Below are 15,073 nucleotides of genomic sequence, written 5' to 3'. Positions count from 1 at the left end.
TCCAGAATTTCTTCATTGGGCCCCTATACTCAAAAGCAGGCATCACTATAAGTATTACATTCTATTAACCACTTGTGCTGCAACTAGAGCTATTCATTTGGAACCAGCTAACAACTCAAAAACACACCAATGTTTATGAGACCGTCCAAGGTTTATATGTTGGAATGGCATCACTATTTACAGTAATACCACCCAAATTTTTATGTAGCCAACTTAGAGATAACAGAAATATGGACCACTATCTCTGCTGACAAGACATGCCTGTTTGTCACACAATGGAGTATCACATGGAAATTTATATCATCATAATGTCTTGGTAGGGAGGATGGTGGGAATGTATGTTAGGCTCAAGTAGACAATGCCCCGATAAAATGCTAGGGCTATGGCTAGGGCTAGGGTGCTGTAGCATGAATGAGTTAAGACTTACAAACCATATTTGTGAACACAGAAGTCACCCTTCGTACTACACTTGTCACACAAACTGAGGACAAGAGTGTTCCCTAGCTCACTTTCTCGTTGGAGGAAGACTTACCACATTATCCATGGACCTTGGGCTACCAAAAGCAACAGTCTTGGTAAGGAAATTTAAGCTTGAGACATCTGAGGACTTCTGGAAGCTCTGGAGTGAAGAGAACTTATTGATCCACCAACACACTAAAACTGGCAAACCACTAAAGGTCTGGATTGGAAATATTGCACTTCTATAGGAAGACGTCTTTCCTTGCCTCATCTAGGACTGGGTAAGATTAAAATAATTACAAATAGGTTAAGATTGGCTACCAACGTCTGTCATCCTCGTAGCCACAGATTTAAGGGATGTTATTAAGCCAGCTGCTTAGCCTACTGGAAATTGACCAGGTGGTGAGGATATGGGAGATTAGTGACGCTCTACTTCATTGTCCTGAATGTTCTATCATTGCACTTACATTTATGTTATGTCATTGCTGTCATATTGCTATAGCTAAGTTATTAAACACTTTGGTTCGAGTGATCAGTCTCTCACTTTCTTTTATTTTCAACTCATTGGTAACAGTCTTCAAGCCTGATTCTTCAAGCTTGCATGTCAATGTATTTAAATGTCAGTGGTTTTGGGATACCAACAGGAATTAGGTTTTCATTGGTTGTTATGCATGTGAATACAAAACAAAAATTAAGTGCAGCTTTTATGCTGACACTTCTCAATCTTTCTTGGTGCAATCTAATATTCAGTTTTCTGGGCTTGTAATCAAGTTTATGTAACCACCCAATAGTATTATTATTTTTAGGATACTTCACAGCCTTATCTGTTCGTGATATTCGGAGTCAGGTAGTACTCTCAGGTGTGAAATGCTTTCACAAGTATTACAACATTTATAAGGCACAAAATGGGTATGAACAGAAAAAATAAATTTAAAAGCATACTTTACTATCTAAATGAAATGTATTCACAGTTTCATATATGGACTACCATCAGCAGTATAATGGACTGATGAAAATGAAAATTTGTGCTTTTCACAGGCTGTCACTTTACTACTTGGCTATCCAAGCACAGCCTACAGCCAGACCCACACTTCCCTGTCATCAACCCTACGTCTACAACCTGTACTCTTACATCCATTATGTATATTTCCATACAGGAAAGACAAATTTACTTTAATGTTGCTTGCCCACTGTCAGCAGATAAATATGATATTGGAGTGCCTGCGTTAATCTGAATTACAAAGTAAAGTTCCTTTGGATGTGCCTGAATGTACAAAGGAACTTTACATTGTGATTTGGATTAACACAGGCACTGCAATGTTGTATTTATCTGCCAACATCAGGCAAGTGACTGAAGTAAAATTATCGTGCCTGTATGAGAATGCGCCAATGGCCTTGCCGCATGTGTAACACCAGTTCCTGTCAGGTCACCGGATTTAAGTGCTGTCGAGCTGGGCTACTTGGGCTTGCTTGGATAAGTCACCATCTAGTCTGCCGAGTGCTTTTGGCAAGTGGGGTGCACTCTACCCTTTTGAGGCAAACTGAGGAGCTACTTGATTGAGAAGTAGCGGTCTGGTCTGAAACTGACATACAACTGGGAGAGCAGTGTACTGGCTGCGTGCCCCTCCATATCCGCATCCAGTGACGCATGTAGGCTGAGGATGACATGGCGGCTGGTCAGTACCATTGGACCTTTCAAGGCCTGTTCAAATGGAGTACGAGAATGTACATAATGGATGTATGAGTATAGGTTGTAGACGCACAGTTGATGACATATGGCAGTTTGGGTTTGGCTGTGAATCGTGCGCTGATAGCCACATAGGCAACCACATTTCATTATACAGCTGATCACAGTTTTCATAACAGCTGTAGTTGCTGCAGTGTCTGCTCCTTTGAACGTGCATTACATTGTAAGTCATGTTAACACAGGTACTGCAATAGCATATTGCTATTTGCAAATCCAAGCTTTCAGAATAAATCAATGTACCATATAATGGTCCATTTTGTGACACACTTGCACTTGTAATTAATAGTCTAACTTTCACTAATATAACACAAATACAATTTCTGTACATACAATTTCTGACTATCTGAGCAAGGTAAGCAGCCGACTTTCTTTCTATCAGAATACAAGTCCTAAATTACCACGGAAAAGTATAACACTCTATTTGAATGAGGTGATAATCACTGTGTGTCAGTAATAAATACAGCACACACGAGCAGTTTCTGATACAAGTTAAGAATATTTTAATATATTTCTTTGACTAGTTTAATGTCTCAGAAGAATGCACCGATACATTATCTAACATTTCACACATTTTATTTCCACTATCAATTACATGCATAACTTTATGCTGTAAAAAGGAACAGCTTTTGACTGAATACCATTTTGATTTTGCCTTGGAGAGTTTGTCAGCATAATCATTCCAGTAGTCCTTTGTCTTTTTAAATACAGTACACTCACTTATAAACTTCATGCTAGTGACACTTTCTAATTATAATCAGTTTAGCTAATCTGTTCTGTTAACATTTCAACACAATTTTTTACTGTCTAATGTATTATTTGGGATGTTCCAAATAACAGTTCCATCACAGTGTCCTTCACATTCACTGATTTATTCCTTTTGTTTTCAAATAATTTAGCCTGTCAGATATTCAGAGTTTATTGTACTCATTAATTCCTCTTTGATATTTTTCTAACCAGTGCATTTTTACTATGCACTATCACAACTACTACATAATACTTGTTCAGTGTGGTTTGCTATGTATGTAAATGACATAATACTTATATACTTTGACTTGAGAACTGGATTGTATACTGAATTAACCCACCAACTTTTAGAAGACACAATGATAATTTTTTCAAATATTTTAAAGGAAATTCTATTGAAAGTGTACAAACATCCTACTAATCTAATCTTACAAAAATTTTCTTTGTTTTTAATTGGATTCAGCACTTATGTACAAAATTCAGGTTTCACATTCATGTATGTTCATAAGGCTCTACAAGAACTGTGTAAGAACAACTGAACCCCCCAAAAAATTAGTTTATTTTATTTTAGGTGCACAAAGTCATAATACTAACTCTGAATTCATACAACAGTACAGAAGAGATTCAATAAAGGAAAACACAGTCTGCCCGTTAAAAATTAAGGTTTTTCTTCATCATCAGGGACACGTCTGTTGCTGCTTCTTCTATCAATCATTGTAGTTTTGCGACGAACTAGTCGAGATGTCACATCATTGCGTCTTAGAGACATCAGAATCTGAACAGAAACAAATTTGTCATTAGCCATTTCAACTGTATTTTAGTAGTATATCAAGTATATGTTTAAACTAAATTAAATGCCTTCAATAATTCCATAGATAACTTAAGTGGAGCACTTTGAACATAAGGGTAGTTCATTTCCTAAGCGTATAATGAAATATTTCTGGAGCCACAAACGACTTTTTATATAAAAAATGAGTACTCAACAATACCCAAGTACATATTTATTCTAGTTCTATTAGTCCCCCTCCTCCACCACCCACCCACTCATTTCCGTCCAAGTGTCCCTGCCCCTTCTCTCTGTCCACTTGCTCCTACCTCTTCCCTGTATCTCTTCATCTTCCCTTTCTCTATTTCCTCCTCTCCCTCTCTCCATCCATTTCTTCCTCCAATTATCTATGCCCATCTCATCCCTTCCCCTTTTCTCTTCACATTATCACCTCACCCTAATAGGAGGTTGCTGGTTGTTACTTCCACAGTATTTCTTTTCAGACAGTATGTAATATATACAAAGTATCCATGGGTTTAGCAGGAGCTTTTTATCATGGCTGTCTGCATCTGAACGTGTCCTGTAGTTCACATATATTTAATATATTTCACACACTTTGAATAAAATAATTTTAGCTATTAGGCCACATCACTATAAAACAATAAAGAAACTAAATTACCAATGCTTTGACTGATTATCTGCAGCCCTCTTCATGGCAGTTCACTGCTGGATACTGGTGAATGTCTTCACTTCTATGAATTCTATTTTGGTTACATGGCTGCTGCCAATGTCACATAGCGGTATGATGCTACTTAGTAAGTGATTTAGACAACTCTCCGATTGATAGGCAATAGCAAATCAGCAGCTTGTGTCCAGGGAGTAATTTTTTCCCACAGCAAAGTATCAAGACCACACAGCCCCTCTCTCAGGGCCATTGTTTGTGCTGTTAAATGCTGCTGGCTGGTGAAAATAAATGGTCCACCAGGCTGGAACCATTGGCAGCCATGCCATAGGTGGCTTTTAGCCATCCTTCCTGTTCATGTTGTTGGAGTATCTGATTATTTCAACACCCTCTTATTTTCTGCTGCTACATTCAAGGCTGCTGAGCAAGTTCACACAGTTCTTGGAAACTGATAGAACAGCCAACTTTTTATTCTTTCCCAGTCATATGTAACATTCATGCTCCTACATTCAAATGCTAATGGATCTTCTGGTTTGACCAATGTAGACTTCACCACAATCACACCAATGTTCATAGAGTCTCTCAGTATGGAGAGCATCCACAGGATCGTAAGTGAGCCTCAACAGATCTTTGATCTTGTGGGCCACTGTGGAATATGGGTTTAATTCCTCTGCAATGTAGAACCTTGTCTACATGGTTAACATCACTAATCCAGTGAGCTTGGGCTGTCAGCGTACATAGCACAGTATTCATCTGTCCTCGACGATTCCTGTAGACCATCTTAGTTTACTGCTAGGTGTTCTGTACACCTCCACATCCAGAAAAGGAACCACTCAGTTGTTTTCCATTTGTAGAGTGAAATGTCTGTTCTTATATAAGATGTTGAGGTGCTCATGAAATCTACATAGTTCTGTTTCCTCAAGCAGTCACATGATGAATGTGCCTTCTACGAAATTATGCTAGGAGTGTAGGTGCAGTGACACGGAATTTAGCCATTCGAAAGCTTCCATGAATATGTTGGCTGCTACAGGTGAGAGGGGAAGCCCTTTACATTCTGTTTGTCTCATAAAATTTGCCCTGCCAACTAAAATATGTTGATAAACACAATTGCACCAGAACACAGATGTCTTATGGATTAGCTCCTGCAGGGTGTTTATTGTTTCAGCTGTGGGCACATTGGTAAACAAAAATTTTATGTCAAAGCTAACCATAAGATCCATTAATAGTACTTGCTGTTCCCATATAAGGTGGATGAAATGTTTATACTATGTGTGGCCAACTAGACTGCTCAGTTTGTGGGCCAGATATTTTTGCAGTAATATATGGCAAGTTGATCCCATTGACAACCAGTCTCCAAGGACAGCTTTCCTTGTGAAACACTTTGACAATCCATATATTATTGGCAGCTCTGGAATTTTTGACATGAGCCCCCAAGCTACATCAACAATGACTCAAACTCTTCAGAGGGGCTTGTGCCTGCCTCAGTGTGTTCTCTGTGGAGTCAGTTTTAAGTACTTTGTATATGGAGTCAAACAGCAACTCATTTATTTTGGCTTCATATAGTGTTATGTCCAATACTACTGCAGTATTGCCTTTGTCCACTTAGTGTGACTTTCTGCTTCAGAGACTATGTATGCTGCAGGATTCTAACTGTTTCTTGTTGGATCTTCTCTGCTTCTACTTGGGGCAGTTTCTAGAGCGACACTTCAATTCCTTGTACAATATCCTCTGTTAGTATGTGCTGGAGCATCACAGAAAAGTTTAAATGCTTCCAGTGCCACACAGAATATATGGAGTATCAAAGGTTCACAATCATGCAGTCTGGTTAGCCACAGGGAGTCTTGTTAAGGATGCATTTCATCCAGCTTATATGTGAACAGCAAGTTCTAGCTACCCATCTTGCAGTCAGCTTTGACATAAAACTGTTGTTTACCAATGTGCATTTAGCTGAAACTGTCAACATCCTACAGGAGTAAATATCATCAGACATCTGTGAGCTTGTCCAGTTGTGCTTTTTATCACCATAGTTTAGTTGGCAGTTAAAATTTAATGATCAGACAGAATGGTAATGGGTGTCCCCCTTTCATCTGTATCAACTGACGTATTCATGGAAGCTGCTCTAAATCCATTGTGCCCATGCTGTTGCCTGAGGTACATGGACAGTACATTCATCGTATGGTCACAGGGGGAAGCAGAAGTACCCTGATTTGATGATAACCCCAACAGCTATGTAAGAACATGCAGTTCACAATAGAAATGTGAAAAAACAGAGTGATTCCTTTAGTGGATGTGGAGATGTGCAGAAAATCTAGCAGCAAAATAGGAAATAAGTTCCAAGGGAAACTGATGCATGCCAATGGCTACCTGCATGCGGATTTGCATCACCATCCAGCACAAAATAACACTGTGCTATGTATGCTTACAGCCCAAGCTACCAGATTAGCGACACTAACCATATACAACATAAATTGAGTGAGCTCCAGACAACATTCCATACAAATGTATGTCAGAGACCTGTAATGAGCTATGAGATACAGCAGATATAGTTGCCTAAGATACAGAAGAAACTCTTCCTGTTGTCTTGTTACCTTATTGCCCTCATACCTTCTATGAGAGGTGTCAGTGACCGTGTAGGCAAGGTTCTCCATCATGGAGAAGTTAAACCCATATTCCAAAGTGGCCACAAGATGAGAGATCTGTTGAAGCCCCCTAAGAATCTTGTGGATGCTTTCCACACTGCAGACATCCAAGAATTTGGGTGTGAATGCAGTGAAGTCTGTGTCAGTGAAACTGGAAAACCTATTTGCACTCCTAAAACTGAGCATGAATGTTACCTACTGCTGGGACAAAACAAAAAGTCAGCTGTAGCATGCACACTACCAAGAATGAGGCCATTCTATCAATTCTCAAGGACCTTGCGTGCTCGCTCAACAGTAGTGGAAAATGAGAGGCTATTGAAATAATCAAACACTGTAACACCAAGAACAGGGAGGATGGCTACAAGTTGCCCATGGGCTGGCTGCCAGTGCCTCCAGCCTGGCAGACCATGTGTGTTTGCCCACCAGCAGCACTACCACCACCACTCGACTCAGGTTTACAGTGGCCATGAGAGAACTGCCTTGAGGCTTTAATGCTTCACTGCAGGAAAGCACTAACCCTTGGACACATGCTGCTGATTTGCTACTGCCAAACAATCACCATTAGGATTTGTCTAGCATCAATTACTAGAGTGACACAGGCAATAGCCTGCCAATAAGCTGTTATCTGCCAATTACCTACTATATTTGCCTTCCAATCAGTCACCAAAGAAGCTCAGGCAATAACCTATCATACAAGCATGCTCTACATAACAATCTTTCTTCAAATTGTCCAATGACATCCAACATGCATCAAGCTGGTAGCCACCAAATAACCGAAATAGACAGTATGTAAGGGAGTGTATTCACCAGTAGCTAGCAGTTAGCCACCTTGAACAGGACCGCTCCGAGTCTGCTGAAACTTTGAAAGTTTAGTTGCTTTAACATTTTGTAACATGGCCTAATATTCAAAGTTATTTTATTCGGCATGGCAATGGCTGTAGTAGCTTATAAACTTATAGTTCACATATCTTTATGCACGTATTTCACCTCTATCTCTATCAAAATTTGTGCTGCAGTTTCATTTTCAGGCAACACCACATTTATGACATCATATCTCCTGAATTATGTGTCATACAATGACACAGACAGAGGTGACAAAAGTCACTGGATACCTCATAATACGATGTCAGACCACCTTTTGCCCAACAGCGTGCAGAAACTCAGCAAAGTATGGACTCAACAAATCATTGCAAGTCCCCTGCAGAAATACTGAGCCCTGCTGCCTCTGTAGCCATCCATAACTGTGAAAGTGCTTCCAGTGTAGGATTTTGTGCATGAACTAACCTCTTCATTATGCCCCATAATTGTTCAGTGGAATTCATGTCAAGCAACATGGGTGGCCAAACCATTCACTAAAATTGCCCAGAATGTTCTTCAAACCAGTCACAAACAATTGTGCCTCATGACATGGTGCACTGTCAACCATAAAAATTCCACTGTTTGGGAACATGAAGGCAATGAACGAGTAAGTGGCCTCCAAGTACTCTAACATATCCAGGACCCAGGCCTTTCCATGTAAACACAGCCCACACCATTATCGAGCGACCACCAGCTTGCACAGTACTTTTTTTTGACAACTTGGGTCCCTAACTTTGTGGGGTCTGTGCCATACTTTAACTACTGTTAGCTTTTATCAACTGAAATCGGGACTCATCTTACCAGGCCACAGTTTTCCAGTAATTTAGGATCCAACTGATATGGTCATGAGCCCAGGAGATGCACTGTGGGTAATGTTGTACTGTTAGCGAAGGTAATATTGTAGGACACCTACTGCCATAGCCCATTAATGCCAAATTTTGCCACACTTTCCTAACGGATATGTCTGCATACTTCCCTCATTGATACCTGTGTTATTTCGTACTGTGCTGGTTGTCTGTTAGTACTGTCAGCTCTACGTGAATGCCGCTGCTCTTCGTCGTTAAGTGAAAACAATTAGCCACTGTGTTGCCTGTGGCAAGAGGCAAGGCCTGAAATTTGGTAGTCTTGGCACCATCTTGACACTGAGGATCTCAGAATACTGAATTCCCAAACTATGTCTCTAGCATCTAGCTCCAACTACCATTCCATATCAAAGTCTCTTAATTTACATCATGTGGCCATAATGTCATCAGAAACCTGTTCACATGGATGACATGAGTACAAATGAGAGCTCCACCAGTGTACTGCCCCTGTATACCTAGTGTACACGATGCTACCACTATCTGTGTGTGTGCATGTTCATGTTGCTATCCCACGACTTCTGTCACCTCAGTGTAATTTTGCCGGTACATCCAGTGGTATAAGCAGATATTGCCTCCGAAGTGTGGCATTAACAGAATTAATAGTAAAGAAGTCATTTTTCCTTTCATCATTTAGTGTTGTAAGCAAAGAAAAGTCTGAAAGTTTGAAATTATGTGTGAAGTTTGTTGCAACTCATCACGTGCTCTCATTGTTCAATACTGGATGAATTTTAATGTGGCTGTTTGCACATTGTAAGCCACCCTTTGTTTTCATGTCCACTCATCCTCCCTTTGAGATGTAGATGGTTCTTACCCCCAGAGTGGTTCCTTCCACAGGAAGTGATGTATGCAGCGAAAACACACACACACACACACACACACACACACACACACACACACACACACACACACACGTGTGTGTGTGTGTGTGTGTGTGTGTGTGTGTGTGTGTGTGTGTGTGTGTGTGTGTGTGTGTGCGCCCGTCCTTTTTTCCCCCTAAGGTAAGTCTTTCCGCTCCCGGGATTGGAATGACTCTCGCTTAAAACCCACTTCCTTTCGTCTTTCCCTCTCCTTCCCTCTTTCCTGATGAGGCAACAGTTTGTTGCGAAAGCTTGAATTTTGTGTGTATGTATGTGTCTGTTTGTGTTTCTATCGACCTGACAGCACTTTCATTTGGTAAGTCACATCATCTTTGTTTTTAGATATATTTTTCCTACGTGGAATGTTTCCCTCTATTATATATATATATATATATATATATATATATATATATATATATATATATATATATATATATATATATATATAATGGAAGGAAACATTCCACGTGGGAAAAATTATATATAAAAACAAAGATGAGGTGACTTACCGAACAAAAACGCTGGCAGGTCGATAGACACACAAACAAACACAAACATACACACAAAATTCAAGCTTTCGCAACAAATTGTTGCCTCATCAGGAAAGAGGGAAGGAGAGGGGAAGACGAAAGGAAGTGGGTTTTAAAGGAGAGGGTAAGGAGTCATTCCAATCCCGGGAGCGGAAAGACTTACCTTAGGGGGAAAAAAGGACAGGTATACACTCGCACACACGCACATATCCATCCACACATACAGACACAAGCAGACTCTTTGTTTTTAAATATGTCTGCTTGTGTCTGTATGTGTGGATGGATATGTGCGTGTGTGCGAGTGTATACCTGTCCTTTTTTCCCCCTAAGGTAAGTCTTTCCGCTCCCGGGATTGGAATGACTCCTTACCCTCTCCTTTAAAACCCACTTCCTTTCGTCTTCCCCTCTCCTTCCCTCTTTCCTGATGAGGCAACAATTTGTTGCGAAAGCTTGAATTTTGTGTGTATGTTTGTGTTTGTTTGTGTGTCTATCGACCTGCCAGCGTTTTTGTTCGGTAAGTCACCTCATCTTTGTTTATATATATATATATATATATATATATATATATATATATATATATATATATATATATATAAATAAAATTTTAGACTTTTTCAGAAGGTAAACTTTTTTTAGGCAACAAAAATGTCACAGGTGTATCATTTCTCCACTAGGAGTTTATGAAGGTTTTGACACTAGTCATGTTCAGAGATGGTGTTCAAACTACTATGTTATGAACGTTGTTAGACCACTAGTGTCAAATTAGTGATGGACCCTTGTGGGAAAACAGTGCACTTTTGACATATTTATCGCACAAAAACACACTAAAATTTTGCCCACACCACTATTGTTACATCTTGTGTATATGAAACACAGATAGCGGAAGGACCTCTTGTTGGAGAAGTAAAATTTTCAGTACAAGCAAAAATGTTTAACACACATACCTTCACTTTTTATATATTTTAATAATTTAATTCAGTGTGCACATGTTCATATTTATTTGAAAGTTGTTTGAATCTAACAGGAGTCAATAATATCACTAAAAGTATGTTCTGAAAACAGACCTCTTGTCATTATGGGAAAATAATGTTGGCCCAACAAGAGGCCCCTTTTCTAAATCTCTCAGCTGTGTAAGGAGTGCTTCATGAAATAATATCTACTAAATTTTACAGAGATTTTAAGAAGCTCAGATTAGTTTTGCATTAAACAACATTTTGTGAGTATAATAATACCAAAGAAGACAAGTGGTCCCTTTCTACATGACAGTTGTCAATGTCTATGAAAGTTACCAATTTGCAGCTGGCAGCCTTATAAACACCAAATGACAGCTGACATTACTGTGGCAACAAAATCTACACCTGCAACACACATTAACTGTGCTGTTGCTGCTAGAAATGTAAAATGTGAAGTTGCCATGAATACCGTGAAGTGGCTAAGTCTCTCTAAGAAAAGTAATAATAATAAAGCACCTCACACAACTAATTAAATTCAGTTTCAGTTTATCTTTAGCTAATAGGGTAGTGTACTTAGCAAAACTTCATGCACTGCACCTGTCCCAAAGAAAATGGACGTGGAGGGTTTTCTGATGCAGTAATTCCAGCAGGGATGGCCAGACAACAAAAAAGTTCTCTCTTCAAAAACATCAGGACCTACTGCAAAGAGACATTCTGTGTCCAAGTACAACCAGAACCAGAAATACAAATCGGTGACAATGAGGATCCGGACATAGAATCTGATTAGCCAGATATTCCAGAATAAAAGAAGGCTCAAAAATATTTTAGAAGTAGAAAATCAAATCCTTTGGTCACTATAAACATGGGATCTCAAGTAATCTATTGTGGAGGTTTTATGAATTAAAAATTTTGGTCCCATAAATGGGTCAGAGTGAAAATTTGATCTAAAAGTTGCCATGACAGAGCAAAAATAGCAATATTTTGACAAAAATGTGATGTGCTGGGTACAGTAATTTTCTCAATTTAAAGCAAATTTCTTTTGTTTTAAAATTTGTATACTGTAATTTGCCGTAGGTCTGAAGGGGTTAACCGCTTAATGTGTAATGTTAACTTAAAAACATGTGCACCATTTGACAATGGATATTTTGAGGTAATGTACATATGTAGAATTTGTTTCTTGAACATGCCAAAATAAACAATGGTAATTAAGTGAAACTTTAAAACATACTATCTCAAAACACACCTATTTTTCACCAACAATATTCAATCTGTTGTAATTCACTCAAATATAGAGACAATTTTTTTTTTCAAATTGTTCAGAGTTTAATGCTGAACATAGGAATTACAATACCTCAAAATCCAAAGTGTTTGATGAGAGGCCCCTTTCCACTTTCTGTGTCACATATACAGTTCACTAAACCTTTTTAGGAGTTTGTCCATTCATTCACTTTCACATGTTATAATTGCAAAGTATTATACAGAAGCAGTGTTCCTAATAAATAATCTTGTTATTAACTCATTTAAGATGCTCCTGATTTCTTATCATAAATATACTCTGTATGACAATATCAACAACTTGTAATGAAGCAAACTGGGATCTCTCTACTTCCTCTCTTGTTTTGCCATCTGCCTCCTTAAATTCATTTTATTTTCATTTTTGCCTAATTACCATTAACATGCATGAGTATAACCTGCATTTCCATAAAAGAGAAAGGTTGGCCCTCAGTCTTAAGGAATATAGCACCAGGTCTAATTTTGTGCTTAGTTCTGTGTATGTAATTAATCCCCTAATTTATTTTGACCATTTATAGTTAATATCTTTTGCTACAGATCATTTAAGTGAAATCAGTAATTGTTTCATGACTTAAATTAGTGTGTTAGTAACACACTTCTGTATTTCGCAAAACACTGTTTAACTATAACATTTTTTCTCTTTTCTGGAAAAGATTACTCCCATGCTCTGCAGTGGGACACACTAACATCATCTTTCCGAGTTTGACCTCTCACTCATTATGGAGGATTGCCAACTCAATTTTTCAAACATGTAAAAGGGAATTTGTGGTACACAAACTGGAAACCAAAAATTGTCATTGTGGTCCTGGTGTCATCTGATAGTGTGTTGTGTCATATTATGAAATAATGTCTGTGTAGTCATAAGTATAAAGAAATTAATCAACAGTGTAGCACTAGCTATTTACATTATTAAATAACCTTTACAAAACCAAATGAGGTTGTGCTGTTTTAAAAGGATCAATCAGCTTTGAATCAGGGTGATGGACACTCCAAACTCCATTTGACCATTCTGATTCAGTTTTTCTCTAGTGTGTGTAAATTACTTCAGGAAAATGGCAAGACGGTTCCTGCTATGAGTTCATGGTGAACTGCCAGTCCAGTCCTTGTAAAATTGGATCTGCAAGTATGTGAATGTTAATATATAATTTCTTTTTCTATAAATTGTGCACTTCCACTATTGCTGCTGCTGCTGCTAGTACTAGTACTACTACTACTACTACTACTACTACTACTACTACTACTACTACTAGACCTACTATGTGTATTAGAAGCATAGATTTCATAATGCTGTAGAGATAACCGAACGTGCTCTAAGGTAGTTTCATTCCTCTGCTCATTTCTCATCCTGTTATGCACTCATTATATTCAACTTCCCTAATTATGAGTACACTTGTTGGTTCTAAGATTTTATTTAAAAATAGTAAAATTTTCTTTTTTAATATTGCTTATTATTTTAGTTTGGTTTTAATTTACTTTCATGCCTATTTTCAAGCTTGCTGTATTAAATCTTACCATTATTTTTATGTTTAGGCCAATTGCATTAGAGCTACACAGCATAATGTTTGTTTATTTACTTGTCCATAAAAAGCTTTTTTCAGAACTTATACTGCACACAAGGTATTTGACAGAAGATTCTTTTACATTTTGATACAAAATTTGCATTTGTTTTTCACCAGTATTCTGAATGGTTCTGTGTGGCCCACTATAAATTCCACTCTTTTACCAAGCCCTTCATCTCAGGGTTGCACTTGCACCAACATCCTCAGTTATTTGCTGCATGTATTCCAATCTTTGTCATCCACTACCATTTTTACCATCTTGAAGCCCCCTCTAGTACCATGGAAGTTATTTCAGGACATCTTAACACATCATATCATCTGTCCCTTCTTGCCCGTGTTTTGTTCATGTTTCTTTCCTTGCCAGTTCTACAGAAAACTGGCCATTTCTTATCTTACTAGTCTACCTCAATTTTGAGATCCTTCTACAGTACCATATCTCAAATACTTCAGTTATCTTCTTTTCCATTTTTCCCAGTGTCAATGATCCACTACCATAGAGTGCTGTGTTCCAGGCCTACAATCTCAGAAATTTCTTTCTCAAATTAAGAATTACATTTGATATGGACAGTTATTTTGCCCAATAATGCCTTTTTTGCTTGCACTAGTCTACTTTCATTTCGTTCTTGTTACATCCATTTCATGTTATTTTGCTTCCAACAAGGTTAACTCCCCATTGTAACCCCCCCCCCCCCCCCCCCATCAGATTTCATGATAAGATGACCTATTGCATAGCCTGTCAAAAACAGAACACAGATCAAGCATGAAAACAGAAAGATTTTGTACTGAACTGTGAAAATAAAAGCAGAATCAAAATAACCATTGTATAGTATGACAACTGTCAAGACTATAAAAGGAGAAGACATTAATGATCAGATGGAAAGTTCATAATTTTTTGAAAAACAAAAAAAAATTATGGGGCGTGAGGGACGTTTCAACTCAGATCTCCCATTTCACATTGTAACACTGCAACAACTCAACCATGATACTTACACATTCCTCAATGTTGCACATCTTGAGCTTTGATCATTCATTTTTTCTATTTTGCTTCTTTCATAGTTTCATATACCTTCTTGCTGTTTTCATGCTTTATCTGTGTTCAGATGATGAGGAGATGTTGCTTGTA

At 38.3% G+C, this 15,073-nt stretch overlaps 1 protein-coding gene across 2 annotated transcripts in view; it reads right to left on the bottom strand.

Moving 5' to 3' along the window:
* Positions 1-1,487: 1,487 nt before the first annotated feature.
* The window catches only part of LOC124793277, a 90,655-nt gene continuing 77,069 nt past the window's right edge, over positions 1,488-15,073 (bottom strand). For both annotated transcript variants that reach the window (XM_047258007.1, XM_047258008.1), the window contains one exon: positions 1,488-3,725. In XM_047258007.1, the coding sequence (XP_047113963.1) occupies positions 3,609-3,725 (117 nt within the window). In that variant the 3' untranslated portion in view covers positions 1,488-3,608. The remainder of the gene's footprint in view (positions 3,726-15,073) is intronic.

This window comes from Schistocerca piceifrons, chromosome 1, assembly GCF_021461385.2.
Source record: "Schistocerca piceifrons isolate TAMUIC-IGC-003096 chromosome 1, iqSchPice1.1, whole genome shotgun sequence".
Classification (NCBI taxonomy): Eukaryota; Metazoa; Arthropoda; class Insecta; order Orthoptera; family Acrididae; genus Schistocerca; species Schistocerca piceifrons.
The sequence above is the reverse complement of the archived record's forward strand: the minus strand, read 5'-3'. Positions and strand labels throughout refer to the sequence as shown.